Genomic DNA, 15,300 nt, shown 5'->3' with positions numbered 1-15,300 from the left:
TTCCTGGAAGGGGTGAATTTAAGCTAAAGGCACAGCCAGGAATCAATATAAGGGCTATGAGTCATGTTTCACGCCCAATTCTCAACTGTACTTCCTTCCAGCATGAAAACTGGGCAAATGGATACAGAGCACGGAGGGGGAGGGGCAGAACGGGCTCCGTGCCCTCGGCAGCACTTTGACACTTCCAGTCCCCTCCTCCCAGATCTTATCATACGCTGTTGACCCTTGAATAACACGGGTTTGGACTGTGTGGGTCCTCTTATACGTGGTTTTTTTCCGATAAATACATTGGAAAATTTGTCTGAGATTTGCCACAATTTGAAAAAACTCACAGATGAAATGCACAACCTAGAAATATCAAAAGAATTAAGAAAAAGTTAGGTGTGTCATGAATGCATGGAATTTATGTAGATACTAGTCTATTTTATCATTTGCTATGATAAAATATACCCAAATCTTTTACTAAAAGTTAAAATTATCAAAACTTATGGACACACACACTTACAGACCATACATGGCACTATTTGCAGTGGAGAGAAATGTGAACAAATGTAAGGCTGCAGTATTAAATCATAAGTGCATAAATGAACATACTTATGTGCATACATAAATGTACATAGTGCACTACGGTAATAGTGCACCACCTCCTGTTGCTATAGCGCTACGGTGAGCTGAGTGTTGCAAGTAATCATCTCCACATGAGGAGCAATCTCTCCAGTAAACTGTGTATCACTGTAATAAGTTCTCTTTCATGGTTCTGGTGTATTTTCCATTGTATTTAGTATGATACCGTAAACCTTGAATAACGCCATGGGACCCATACAAAGTGCCACTAGTGGTCCTGGAAGTGCTTCCAAGAAGCAGAGAAAAGTCATTACAAGCAAAAGCTGAACTGCTTGATGTATACTGTAAATCGAGGTCTGCAGCTGCAGCTCCCCACTATTCCAACATAAATAAATTCAGTGTAAGTACCGCTGTAAAAGATGAAAAGGAGGGACTTCCCTGGCGGTCCAGTGGTTAAGACTTCACCTTCCAATGCAGGGGTTGCGGGTTGGATCCCTGTTCGGGGAGCTAAGATCCCACATGCCTCGTGGCCAAAAAACCAAAACATAAAGCAGAAGCAACATTGTAACAAACTCAATAAAGACTGTAAAAATGGTCCACATCCAAAAACAGTTTTTTTTAAAGAAAAGGAAATTCATGAAGCTGCGGCCACAGCTACACCGACAGGCGCAGAAACCTTTTGCGTCTTTGGTGAAATATCTTTTCATCTTGTATTAAAAATGCAGTTTTTATGTGGGTGCAGGATTGCTATCGACTCTCATATGATTTGAGAACAAGCAAAGTCATTATATGAGAGCTTAAAGCAAAAAGAAGGTGAAGGATCTAAAGCTGGAGAATCAAATGCCAGCAAAGGCTGGCTTGATAATTTTAGTAAATTATCTGCTTAAATACTGTCAAGATAACAGGAGAAGCACCTTCTGCTGACCAAGAGGCAGCAGACAAGTTCCCAGGTGCCATTAAGAAAATCATTGAGGCGATAGGACATCTGCCTGAACAGGTTTTTAATGCAGATGAAACGACCCTATTCTGGGAAAGAAAAATGCAACCAAGGACATTTATTAGGAAGGAAGAAAAGCAAGCATCAGGATTTAAGGCAGGAAGGGATAGACCAACTCTGCTCCTTTGTGCACAGGCAGTGGAGTTTATGATCAGGACTGCCCTCATCTACAGAACTGCTAAACCCCAAACCTGGAAGGGAAAAGATAAACGTAAGCTGCCCATCTTTGGGCTGTACAGAAAGAAGGCCTGGATCGTAAGAATCCTTTTGCTGGATTGGTCCCTGAAATCAGGAAGTGCCTTGCCAGTAAGGGACTGCCTTTTAAATTCTTTTGATATTGGACAATGCCCCTGGCCCCCCAGAGCCCCATGAGTTCAACTCCATGAGTAGACCACCAAGTTGTGTACTTGGCCTCAAACACAACGTCTGTATTTCCAGCCTCTAGATCAGGAGATCATCAAGACCTTTAAAGGCTCTCATCACACATGGTACTCTACAGAAAGAACTGTTGATGCTATGGAAGAAAACGCCTATAGAGAGAACATTATGAAAGTCTGGAAGGATTACGCCACTGAAGATGCTATTGCTTATAGGAAAAGTCATGAAAGCCATCAAGCCTGAAACAATAAACTTCTGCTGGAGAAAACTGTTCCAGATGTCGTGCATGACTTCAGAGGATTTACAACAGAGCCAATCAAGGAAATCATGAAATAGATCGCAGATATGGCCAAGGAGATGGGGGCGGAGGGTTGCTGTGAAGGGTTTCAAGATACGGATCTTGGAGAATTTCAAAAGCTAATAGACACCACACTGGAGGAATTAACAAAAGATGACTAGATGGAGATGAGAGCTTCTGAACCAGTGCCAGACGATGAGGAAGAAGACGTAGCAGTGCCAGAAACAAACTGACATCAGACAATCCGGAAGAGGGTTCCGATTATTCAAGACTGCTTTTAACTTGTAGGATATGGGCACTGAAAGTAAAGCAAACAGTGGAAGGAGGACTGGGATCCTATAGACCCACTTTTAGAGAAATGAAAAAGCACAACAGTCAGAAATTACGATGTATTTCCATGGAGTTACACTGAGTGTGCCTGCCTCCCCTGCTTCCCCCTCCCCCACCCCTCCCCCACCTCTGCCACCCCTGAGACGAGCCCTCCCCCACTCCAGCCTGCTCAACACGTGCAGGAGGAGGATGAAGACCTTTATGAGGATCCACCTCCACTTAATGAACAGTAAATAACCAGCATGCTGTTCGGTTAATAAACCTTCCCTGGTGTACGTGTGAATGTCCGCATGTGAAAACCTAATAATTGTATGGGACGTCTTTGTGTTATCACCATCATCGCCTAAGTGTTCATCGTGTGGAACTTCCTGGGCAAGACTTGTATAGAAGTGGATAGCCTATTCTCACATAGGCATAAGGTGAGTCATATTTAATACAAAATTAATAATGTGTTAGTTTTCTTACTGTTTTATAACTTGGCTTTCAAAGAATTACATTGCTGTACCGTATGCCCCTCTCTCTCTCTCTCATAATTGGAGAAACTATCAGTCTTCATCGCATGTAAGTGGTTTTTAAAAAATGTAACGATGTTTCTAATACTGTATTATCAGTATGGCTGTAATACTGTGTGCTATCCAAATTTCATAACTTCTCACTCATTAGCGTACAGGCTAGGCTACCGTGAAGCAGTCATATTGCTGCTTCTTTTTCATCAATGCATGAATCATTATACCTGTAAATACGAATTTCTTTTTCTATTATCTTTTCACTTTTTATGTCTAGTGTTAGTAATACATATAACATTTACAGTTTTTTGTATCATATGAGACAATATTGATGTACGTACTGACAGACTATTCATCTTGTAAACAGACAATGTAAACTTATGGTATAAATAAATACGGTAAAGTACGATCAATGTATTTTCTTTTCCTTATGATTTTCTTAATAATATTTTTTCTAGCTTACTTTATATAAGAATATAGTATGTAACACATATAACATACAAAATACGTGTTAATCAACTGTTCATGGTACCAGTAAGGCTTCCAGTCAGCAATGGGCTATTTGGGGAAGTCAAAAGTTATATATGGACTTTTGACTGCATGAGGGGTTGGTGTCCCTAACCTCTGCGTTATTCAAGGGTCAAGTGTACTTCCTTCCAGTAACGGCAGTTACTTTTCCACCTGTGATATCTCTGCTTCTAGAAGGAAAGTTCTTTAAAGGCAAGAGGTAAGTTAGATTCATCACTGTGCTCTCAAAAGCCACAGTCCAAAGCCACTTGCAGAACAGTTAATTATTACATGAAACATTGCCTACTTTGATATATTGCTATTTACTGGTAACCTCTATACATGAAAAGCAGAATTCCAAGAGTGACTGTCATAAAAATGAGTGATGGAAAGAGGTGTAAAGGCCAAAAGCCTGGTGCTTTACAAATTTATCCTATTTTAAAACCACCTTATGAAACCCTGAGCTCCCAAGAATGTATGGTCAAATTAATATTCAGAAATATAAATCTATGTGTATATGAGAAAAATAGGCTTAGTTTCCATTTCAAATTAGCAGGATAATAGTCTTTGGAAGAAATGACAAAAAAAGAAAAACTTTAAAGATAAATCACTTTGTGAATTGGAAAAAGCATTTTCTGAATGAGAATAGACATTTTCACAAATTACAGGAATGAGAATTTGCCTTGTGTGTTTAGAAGAGACCGGGCATTTGTTTTTCTCTCTTTAATACTCATTAGTTCTTCTATTTGACACTAAAGTAATGACTTTAGATCTATCATTAAATGTAGCTTGATTTCTTAATAATATTTCACGATTACTTAATTATAAATGTATTTGAATTGCAACACAAATATTTACTTTGAGAGCCAGAATTGAGCTGTGCTTGTGCAGACGAGTGCCGTGGTCTTGACAATGGTTTTGAAGGTAATTCTTTAGCCTGGGAGGAAAGACAACAACAAAAAATGCATGTGATTTTAAAACTCTGTTTTTACTTAGGAGCATATAAGGCTCCCCCCCCCCACAGTGGGTGTACACGGCAAACGTTATCCTATGCACTCATTAACAGAGCACACGTACTGCTCTGGGCCACATCTGGTTGAACTGGACAACACGCGGGTGACGGCTGGGGGCGCGCTTCTATAACCGGAAGCTTCCCTCATCCTGGCACCTTTGACACCGCGCAGGTGGAGCAGAGCGATGCGCTGACCCGGAAAGGGCCACGCGGCTCCGAAAGGTGCGGAACTGGATGAACGAGGCGCACAAAACCCTCTGCACGTCAAGGCCCCTGGCTAGCGGCAGTTGTTAGTATTATCAATTAATATTATAAAGTTCTATCCTTGCAGAAATGCGATCATGGAGAACCATGTTGCTTCCTGAAATTTGCATAGATGACTGTCAAGGCTTTATGACATTTTCACAAGAACTTTATGTTAATGAAATTAAAAGGGAAGTGTAGTAGGTTATTAGAAACCTGATATCAAGGATAGAATGTTCTATATGAAGAAATTTTCTGTGGCTACTAAGAAAAACATAAAAGCCAAGCATGGTCACAGAAGCCTCCTCCCTCCCCCGTGCTGCCCTTCTTGCATTGATTCGTTGTCCTTCATTTCCACACTTGCCAGTAAAAGAATCAAGAATTTCATGAGGCCCTCCTGCTTCAGGGGCCGCGGCGCGCCCCAGGTAGAACGCCATGAGCTCGGGTGCCTTGACAAAAAGCTAATAAGAAATATATTAAGAACATTTGATGTTATGGAGACGGCTGCTTGCCTTCAGCCTCGAGTCACCCTCTGCCAGCTTCACACTCTTCTTCTGCAGCTTCCTCGCCTCTCTCAGCCTGAACAGAATTCAAAAGAATTAGGGCGTTGCTCTGGATGAGGCTTTGGCTGAAGGCAGTGTTGTGGCTGGTTTGGTCTTCAATCCAAACCACTAAAACTTTCTCCGGAGCAGTAATAAGGCTGTTTCGCCTTCTTATCATCTGTGTGTTCACTGGAGGAGCACTTGTGATTTCCTTCAAGGACTTTTCCTTTGCACTCACAGCTCGGCTAACTGTTTGGCACAAGAGACCCAGCTTCCGGCCCATCCTGGCTTTGACGTGGCTTCCTCACTAAGCTTGGTCATTTCTGGCTCTTGATTTAAAGTAAGAGACGTGCAACTCTTCTTTTCACTTGAACACCTGGAGGTCTTTGTAGGGTTAGTAATTTCAATATTGTTGTGTCTAAGGGAATAGGGAGGCCTGAGGAGAGGGACAGAAACGTGGGGGCAGGGGGTGGTGGTGAGTGGAAACAGCCAGTCTGAGGAGCCATCGGAATACACACTCGTTTACTGATTAGGTTCTCCATCCTATAGGGGTGCAGTTCCCGGTGCCCCAAACAATAACCATGGTAACACCAAGGTCACTGATCACAGATCACCATAGCCAATGTAGTAATAATGAAAAAGTCTGAAATATTGCAGGAATTACCGAAACGTGATGCAGAGACACAAAGTGAGCAAATGCTGTTGGAAAAATGGTGCCAACAGACTTGCCTGTGCAAAGGTTCTCTGTACACTCTTAACGACAGGAGTCTACGAAGTATTACTTTCTCATCACACGCTCTTCAAATCAATTAAAGTGATTTGCCTTGCACTTACTTTCGGTTAGTTTCTTTCCTCTCAATCAAACAGCTACCTTCTAAAGACATGCCAGCGAAGAGGCCTCTTGACTTGCAGTAAGTAAAGACAGCCGCGGAGCTTCTTAGGGAGACGTCTCCTTCTAAATTCCTGCAAAACAGAAGGCTTTGCATCACAGAACTGTGAGCATGTTCACTTGAAGATGTCTGATTGGCACTGCGCTTCTAACCCAAAAGAAGGATCCTGCTCTGCACTTACTTCAATCATTTTTTTTGCGGGGGGGAAGAAATATTGTTTATTGAATATTTAATGAGGTCACGTCCATAGGGCTTTCTCTTTTTGTAAATTTTATTTTATTTATTTATTTTTTATACAGCAGGTTCCTATTAGTCACCTATTTTATACATATGAGTACATATATGTCAATCCCAATCTCCCAGTTCATCACACCACCAACCCCATCCCCAACTTGAATCATTTTACATATTTTACTTCCTGCTGGCCTAAGCTAGGTGTGTTCAAAGGGGTCTAGAGGACGGACAGTTCATGGCAAGTACACAGCAGGTCAGATGGTTGTAGCACAGTGTGATGCACGTGGAGAACACACGTACAGCTGATACTTTCCCATATTGTCTTCCTTCCCTAAAACAGGGAAACACACCTCAAGAGTAAAAGACTGTGGTTCTTTTTACAGTGAGTATTTTCATGGAACTTAGAAACATTTTTAAATGATTTTACTGAGTAGCTTCTATAAACAGTCTGGGTTTAAAATATTTAATTGCTCAATTAACTCAAGAATAGTTATTAATAGAGAAGGAAAATAGACTTTAAGTATTGTAAACATCACTCAAGTAAAACACTTCTATTTCAATTTTTCATAATTTAGTTTGAAAAAAAAAAACCTTTTTTTCCCTGATCAATGCCGTCCTTTCTCAGTTAATTAAAATTGACTCGACCTGGCTCCTTCAAAGCTTGAAGGTGAATTTTATGTTGATTCCGGTAGATACAACAGCCTGCAGTTCTGAAATATTTAATTTCTTTTTGTGTGTTTTAGTTTCAGATTTTCTCACAGTGGCTGTGTTTTGTATATTTCTTATTTGTAAGCAGCCTCAAACCCTCTGGGGCACGTGTAAATCATAAATTTCTGTCATTTTAATTCGTTTCCCTTAATGAAAAACGATGTAGTTTTAAAGCCTTTACTATCCAAGAGCTGTTCAAATGGGATTTCAGCGTACTCACCTTCCCAAGGGCCCAAGTGCCACAGTCAAATTCCCTCCAAGTGTTAGGTTACCACCTTTTGCAAAAGCTTCTACTGCTCTGTCATAATTCAAAATTATTACCAAATCCGATACCTGAAATGTAGACAGCCATTTATTTTAAAAATGTCTAAACATCATTTAAAATATATGTTTACTAAAACTCAAGATACGATATGTAATGTAGCAAGAATTTCAATGTAGCCAAAGAAAGTATGAAAGCAGAGCCGTGCTGTATTTTCAGCTGCGGATGTGAGCCGCTAACCTCCCGCCGGTAATCAGAGCGCAGGCCTCTGGGCACTCTCTGTGCATCGAGCACGTGGTGTGAGGTCTCCAGGCATCGACTTCTTCTCAGCAGCCTCGCGGCTTAGTGAGGCTGAGTGACGTGTCCTAGTGACACGTGAACAGGTCACACACAGGTTGGAAGGTCCGGGGGCCCGAGTCTGGTCCCCACCGGCGCCCCTGCAGGGCCACGCGACCCCCAAGCAGAAGCCGCCCCAAAGCGCAGAACACCAGGAGGAAGATTAGTTAACCAGTAGTTATGCCTATTACCATGGTTAATCCTCCAAGTAAAAGCAAAGCCGGAGCGTGTTCTCCACGCTCTGGGCGGGTCGCTGTGATCAGGGCGTGTTCTTCAGACTCGCCTCCTCTGGGGCGGGACCCCCGGTGAGGCGGCGCAGGGTGCCCAGGCCACGGCCCCTCACCCCACGACCGCAGAGAGGCGCCGGCTGGGGAGGCCAGACTTTCAACCCAGCTCCTCTTCGCAGCACCGGGCCATCTGCGGCATCTTGGCTCCATTTGGCCTTTTCATGGTTAAAGTCCACGGCAGGACCCGCCCCCTGAACCACGTGGAGTCAAGCACGTGTGTCAAGTGCCGGAGAACTGAAGGCCTGAGGGCCTGGCGCTGGGAATCTGGGCTCAAAATGGAAACCATTTGGGTGTTAATTCCACTTCTTCCCCTGGCATATTGTGTGACCTTGGGCAAATGATTGAGTGGCTCAAAGCCCCAATCTCCTCTGTAAAATGGGTATAATAGTAACCAGATTTCTAAGTATATATAATCGTATAGATATATGTATATGCGTATATATACGCATATACACAAATCTAGGGTTGTTTGAAAGATGAGTTGAAATCATCTGTAAACCCTGGCATCACATCTCAATAAAATATGCAAAGGCCAAGCAGATTAATGTTTAAAAGATGACTTCATTTATATCGTTCTTTAAATTTTTCAAATCTTTGTTTTCATCTGACAGAAGAATCTGATTATTACCAAATGTGATTGCACTCGGAAGGGCCTAGTGGAATTCCTGATACAGTTTAATATGAATCCCTTCATGAAAAATTACACTCAAGTTCCGTAGGACAGACCAAATATGCCAGCTAATTGACGCATGCAAAACATATCACTGTGACTCATGTCAACTGTTAATTCCATTTTATACATGGACAGTTTCTGATGATCATTATGTTGAATGACGCAGAATTATTTAGCGTTTCTCATGCAAAGTTAAGCAATTTTGCCACTGATCGCATAACCAAATCTTATGTACTTTTTAAGATAACACATATGAAATTACTTTGCGTAATGCTTAGAGTATACACACTCAGTGTAAGTCTCCAGCCGTGACCTTGTGGATACTCTAGTTGTTATGTCTCCTTCTACTTGGTGCGTCTTAGGATAGTTAAGTAAGGCACAACTCTATGAGTCAATAAAGAAAATAAATTAATCCTTTAATTTTATGTCTAGTCTCAACTCAATTCTCAGTTCTCCTGAAATAAGAGTAAGATAACCCTGTGTTCTTTGGTGGCGTGGCTAATTAGAGAGCCAGGTCCAAAGCGCCGCAGTTTGAAGAGCGGCGGTACTGGCGACGGCTCCTGATTTATCTCCACAGCTTAGAATAAAAAGCAAAACAGATTTCCTGAAAGAAAACCGGAGCAACGGAGCAGATAAACAGTTAAGACAGACGTTTAAGAATTTGATAAAGGCTTCTTAATAAGTTCGCATTAAGATACAGTTAACTGTAAATAAAATGCGAGTTTTACAATTAAACTCAATTCTTTAAGAAGAATTTTAAAAAATACAAGTATCATGCAGGAAAAGCTGGGGGAGAAATGTTCTCAGGAACCGGAGGGCTTCTCGTCCCCTGACACCCTGTCCCCAACGTGGCACTATCCCATCTCCCTCTCAAGTGTTTACCCACCTTGAACCCAAGCCACCGAGTCCCTGATGCTGTCGTCCTGTGACGAAGAGATAGCTTTCAAGCCCCAAATCCAGACAACCTGGCGAGAAAGCCCAGGGCTCCCTCCTGTGGTTCTAGTGAGACCCGTCCCCAGCCCCACCCCTAGCCTCCATAGAAGGGTCTTCTTTCCCATCTCTCAAGCCATTCTGCTCGGGAGTCTGTCTCAATCCCCAGAAAGCCTCATCATGTGGGCAGTAAGCTTTCAGACTCAGTACGTGGCATCATCAGCCTCAACGTTCGACCCAAATTTGAGGGGTTCCCATCCCCTTCCACTCCTCACAGTAACAGATCCCCCCCTTGCACAGCAATCTTAGGGGACTTCGAAACTGAACTCTGATCTCCAAGAGTAGTTTCTCAACTTAAGCCTAGATGCCTTCCTCATCATTAAAGGAAAAGGGTTCATCCAAATTCTCCTGGAAGAAGCGGAGTCATTCTTCTCACATTACAACCTTGGGTGAAAGCGAGGTTGATCTGATTTGACGGCCCAGTGTGGATTCTGGCTTTTGGTAAACAACGAACAGTTGGGTAATCCAAGGTATCAGGGTTTTCAGACCTTTGGGCTCTGCTATAATTGTCCTGGAAAGAAAACTTAATGGTGTTTAAACCAAGTCTTAGCATTACCTTTCCTTACTCCACTGACTTTTAAATCTTTCATTTGTTGTTGTTGTGTTTGGTGGGTATGTGTGAGTTATACACCCTTGGGAATTCTCAGCAGCTCTCGTGAGGGGACCAGTGCCATAATCTATACTTAACTAATGCCCAAGCTCCTGAAGGCCAACAGGTTCTGTACACGTCCCTAACTTCACACACCTTCAGAACCGTTCCTGGTCTAGATTCCAGAGTGGAGCTAGAACTAGACTTCCTGACAGTCAAGTACGCATTCCACGTGTAATGAAGGGGTCGCCACCTGGGGGAGGCAGCAGGGGGGCGGAAGCTCGCAGCGGGTCCTGGGCCCAGGAGAGGGGTCTGGTCCCACCATGGGGGGCGCTGCAGTCCCCTCCAGCCCTGCCACCACACACCACACCCACGTGCTGCCAGGTGGCGAGAGCAGCTGACCCCAAACGCCAGCCCCCTTGCCTCTGTCGTAAGACCTGCCTTCTCCTCCTGTCATCAGACCAGGGCGAGTTTACCTGGAACCACGGCCTTGCTTGGACCCTTCCCCTTCTCTGTCCTGCTTCCCTTAGCCCCTTATAGTTTCCCCCCCACCCAGAACATTTGCTCAGTAAGTCACGTGCACCAGGAGCCCTGTCTCAGGCTCTGTCTCCAGTGAAACCAATTAGAGACAACCACACACCACCTCTGCAAGATGCTCAGCATCTCCGTGCGTTGAAAATAATCACATGCGCCCCGCCTACCTCATCCGTGCCCTGAAATCCACGGCGTGTTACATGGGTGGGAGTTACGGTTAGAGCCAGCTGGGGCACTAGAAGCGAGGAGACTCACCCAAGCGCCCGTGGAAGCCAGAGGCCTCCCTCTGAATGGCCAGCCTGTCATTCTCCGGCTGGAGAAGTCACATAACTCAGTTATCTACACAATGGCGGCAGCGACAGCCACTCAGCATGGCTACGGTATGGAAATGATTCTATGAGAGTACATGTGAGAGTTTTATGAGAATGTTAGCCATTATTGCTAATTATTCCATTCCAAAACAGAAGGGCAGATAATTAAGTTATTCGACAAACATTTAATAGTTTGAACCGATGATGCCAGTGCTTTAAAGAAACATTTATTTTGGGTGTCTATTTGTGCTTGACACTTGGCCAGTCTGAGGGCACAGGTATGAAGGACTCACAACCTAGGTAAGGGCCAGGCAAGAAAACCTCCAGACTGGCGCATGCGCCGAGCGCCCCATCCCACTAGGAGCAAGCGTCTGGCGGAAGAAGAACGCCAGAGAGGAGCTCGGGCAGCCTGGGGGGCTGCAGACTCGAGGCATGGGTCCCGCTGCCTGAGGTGGCCACGGGCCTGCTGCACTTCATTGGAACTGGAGCTGGGGCGACAAGAGCATCCAGACGCAGGAGCTCCGCGGGCGCATGGCCACCGACCCCCAAGCTCCCTCGCTCATCCTGGGTCAGAGCTGCACCCCGAAGGTAACTGCATGTTTCTGGCCAGGTCTGAGATGCTTCCTGGGGAACCAGCACGGCCTCTCGTTAGCACTGAAAAGTGACCGACAGCTCTAACCTTACGGCTACACTCAGGGAAGCAAAGCCAGGTCCTATTGAAGAGATACAAACTCCTAGGACAGTCTTCTAATCTCTACTTGAAGAGGATATTTTTAAAAGTTAATACTTATCTTCCATGTACAGTATTTAAATGGAATTCCAGAGTTAATTTCTACTCAGCCATGAGGGTAAGTGGCATTCAAAGTTTCCACAAACGGCAAATATAAGCAAATGCTCTTTGAGATGGAGCCCCAAAGCCTGGGGTCAGCGGGCAGTGATGAGGGACACCTGGGTACAGCACCAGGACGTGTGAGCAGGGGTGCACAACAGATGCTGAAAATACGCTTTCCACACGAGTGCGATGTTTCTGAAGGCCATGATTTGGTTGAATATACAACCAAAAGGCAGTCATGTTAGCAAAACTAAAATATGTTCCTCTTTTTATATCACAAATCTATGCAGCAGCAAGTAAAGGTCAAATAAAAATGAAAATCAGTAGTGGAAACACTTCCTCCTAATAAGGCCAAGGGCATTTAAAACTATGGCAACAGAGCAAATTCATAAAAGGGTAGTTCAGGAAGAAACAGACTGAAATTTCAGAAGAAAATGATTTGGGAATATTAGGAGATTTGATTTACCAAATCACTTAGCAATAAAGCAGCAGACGAAAGATTGATATCATGTAGATGCTCCCTGTGGGAGAGACCTCTGTAAGCAAGTGTGTGCTGGCATAATTTCTAGTCCATTTGATAGAAACCATAGTCATTAGCAGCAAAGTTGTAAAATGAAACAATACAAAGTCAACCTTTACTTAAAAAATTGTAAGTAGTTTGAACATCAGGGATACCAAACTGGATTTTGCCACAAATGTTGATACATGGCATTGAGCTGTTTGCACCCATGACTCTGCAATCAGAAGCCATAAACTGCCAGTTGTAGTTTTCAGGTCTGAGAACAAGTGTTCTGCAGATGTGCTAACGATGGAAACAGATGAGATGGTAAATGAAAGAAACTCTACTCTCAATGAAGGCGAAGGAGAAAAATGATAAACATTACACAGCTTCAGATAGAGAGTCAAGAAAATAAAAGGGAACGATTTCCATAGGTGGTTAAACGAGAACAGTAGGAGATCACTCGACTTTCACGTAGCAGTTGCTTTTAGAGAATAGTGCAGTCGTATGTACACACGTCACCACTCACCTCTATTCCTAGTTCAAATCCTCCACCAAGCCCAGCTATCCCGATGGCCGAAGGTGCAGACCATTCTAATAAAAACAAACAAACATTACTCTAATATTAAAACTCCTTGGCACATAAATATGGGGAGGAAAAATGCTAAAATATGAATTAATAGTGTTTCTTCTTAAAGTAATGAGATTTTGGCATTTTTGACTATGTTTTTAAATGTTCTTTAATAAATATATATAATTTTTTTTTTTTTTTTTTTTTTTGCGGTACTCGGGCCTCTCACTGTTGTGGCCTCTCCCATTGCGGAGCACAGGCTCCGGACATGCAGCCTCAGCAGCCATGGCTCACGGGCCCAGCCGCTCCGCGGCACGTGGGATCTTCCCAGACTGGGGCACGAACCCGCGTCCCCTGCATCGGCAGGCGGACTCTCAACCACTGCACCACCAGGGAAGCCCCATAATTTTTTAAGTTAAAAAGGTTTGAAAGGTGTTAGTTATTCATTATGAGCCTCATAGACTCACAAGTCTATGTTTTCTAATCTTTCCCTACAAACATGCATAATACCAAACTATTGAATTCTCACCAGTTAAATACACATAGCATTTGATCATTTCAACCGTCCGTATTCCTAATGTTTTACAAAATAATTGAGCTGGAATTCCAGTCTTTTGTTAGCATTTTATCATAGATATAAGAGAGCAAATGGATTCAAAATAGCTTATTATAATCGCTTCTTATGGTAACATAATACTAAACCGTTTCTATTGTAAATCCTGGAGGGCAAAAACTGTTTTGACACCCTTTGTGCCTAGTAGAAGCACAAGAAATAGGTTATAAATTCAAGACTATTAAAATTCTAACAAGATACACATCCTTACATTTGGAAACTAAGTACAATAATTCCATTTGCCACGATATGGTACATTTCAGGATTATCGTGTGCCTAGCTTTCCTGATCTGGACACAATTGTGCTAAACAAGTCTAGAAAAAATAACTGGGGGGTGGGTGGATAGTCTAGATGAAGTACTTTCTGAAAATGCCCAGCAGCTACCTAAGCCTAATTTTTCTTGCTACCATGTATTCTAGATGACAGGCTAGTGCTTGAATATACCCAGAACTAATCTATCTGGGCTTAGAGGGGTTTTGATTACAGAAATTAATGTCTCATAATCTCAAAGTTATTTTCCACTTCCTATGTTAGGGACTGTCCCTGTTTAAAAACTGCCCACCTGGGCTTCCCTGGTGGTGCAGTGGTTGGGAGTCTGCCTCCTAATGCAGGGGACACGGGTTCAAGCCCTGGTCTGGGAGGATTCCATATGCCGCAGAGCGGCTGGGCCCGTGGGCCACAACTACTGAGCCTGCGCGTCTGGAGCCTGTGCTCCGCAACAAGAGAGGCCGCGATAGTGAGAGGCCCGCGCACTGCGATGAAGAGTGGCCGCCGCTTGCCACAGCTAGAGAAAGCCCTTGCACAGAAACGAAGACCCAACACAGCAAAAATAAATTAATTAATAAACTACCCCTAACATCTTAAAAAAAAAAACTATTAAAAGTGATTAATTTCTAAAAGAAAAACAAACTGCCCACCTGGCCAGGGTCTGGGGATTTGCTGTGCCCCACTGGGCACATATTATATTACCCTCTGAAGAGTGACCAGCAGCTACTTGGGAAGATGAGAGACAGAAACTTAGGTATCTAAGTAGGAAGGTCCACCCGAGGTTCTGATAGGAGCCCCAGGTGTCGACGGCTCCTCCCCCTTTTCTGACAGTCACCGGTCCATGACCATTCGGGCCTGCAGGGCTGGGGGCTCCTTGCAGGTGCAGAGCCCATCTCATGGTGGACTCGATTTGAGTGTGCCTACTTGTCTGGTTGTACTGCTGGGAATCTGCCCACGAAAATTTGCGTAATGCTTCTTTTCTTGAGAAGAAGAGAATGTTGTCACTTTTTGTTTCGTAGCCAAGCCCAGAGCTATGAAATCTGGACCACCTCAGGGGCAAACTCTCATTTGCTGTAGGGACGCCTCACAGGGGACAACAAATCCTGCTGACTCAAGTTCCGGGGCTGTGCGCCCCCCAAATGCCGGGTGTATCTCCTGTCAGTGGATGGCCCGTGTTCTCCCTCAAAATAAAATTAAATTATCTACACTAAAAAGAGCTATTAACAGAAAAATGTGTTCAATTATATAACTGAACAGCAGATGTTAAATTCATATAAGAGCCTTTTAGTTGGTTATGACACACCCACACACATTTTAAATACTATA

The 15,300-nt window shown here is 43.5% G+C and overlaps 1 protein-coding gene across 1 annotated transcript in view; it reads right to left on the bottom strand.

Annotated features, from left to right (window-relative positions):
• Positions 1–15,300, bottom strand: part of SH3YL1 (SH3 and SYLF domain containing 1) — a 45,417-nt gene that overhangs the window by 10,169 nt on the left and 19,948 nt on the right. The window contains 6 exon segments of the mRNA XM_033437531.2: positions 4,439–4,517; positions 5,132–5,240; positions 5,242–5,295; positions 6,209–6,340; positions 7,430–7,542; positions 13,052–13,116. Coding sequence (XP_033293422.2) covers positions 4,439–4,517; positions 5,132–5,240; positions 5,242–5,295; positions 6,209–6,340; positions 7,430–7,542; positions 13,052–13,116 — 552 coding nt within the window.

Source organism: Orcinus orca, chromosome 13 (genome assembly GCF_937001465.1).
Source record: "Orcinus orca chromosome 13, mOrcOrc1.1, whole genome shotgun sequence".
NCBI classification, from domain to species: Eukaryota; Metazoa; Chordata; class Mammalia; order Artiodactyla; family Delphinidae; genus Orcinus; species Orcinus orca.
Note: the sequence above shows the minus strand (reverse complement) of the source record. Positions and strands in the feature narration are given on the sequence as shown.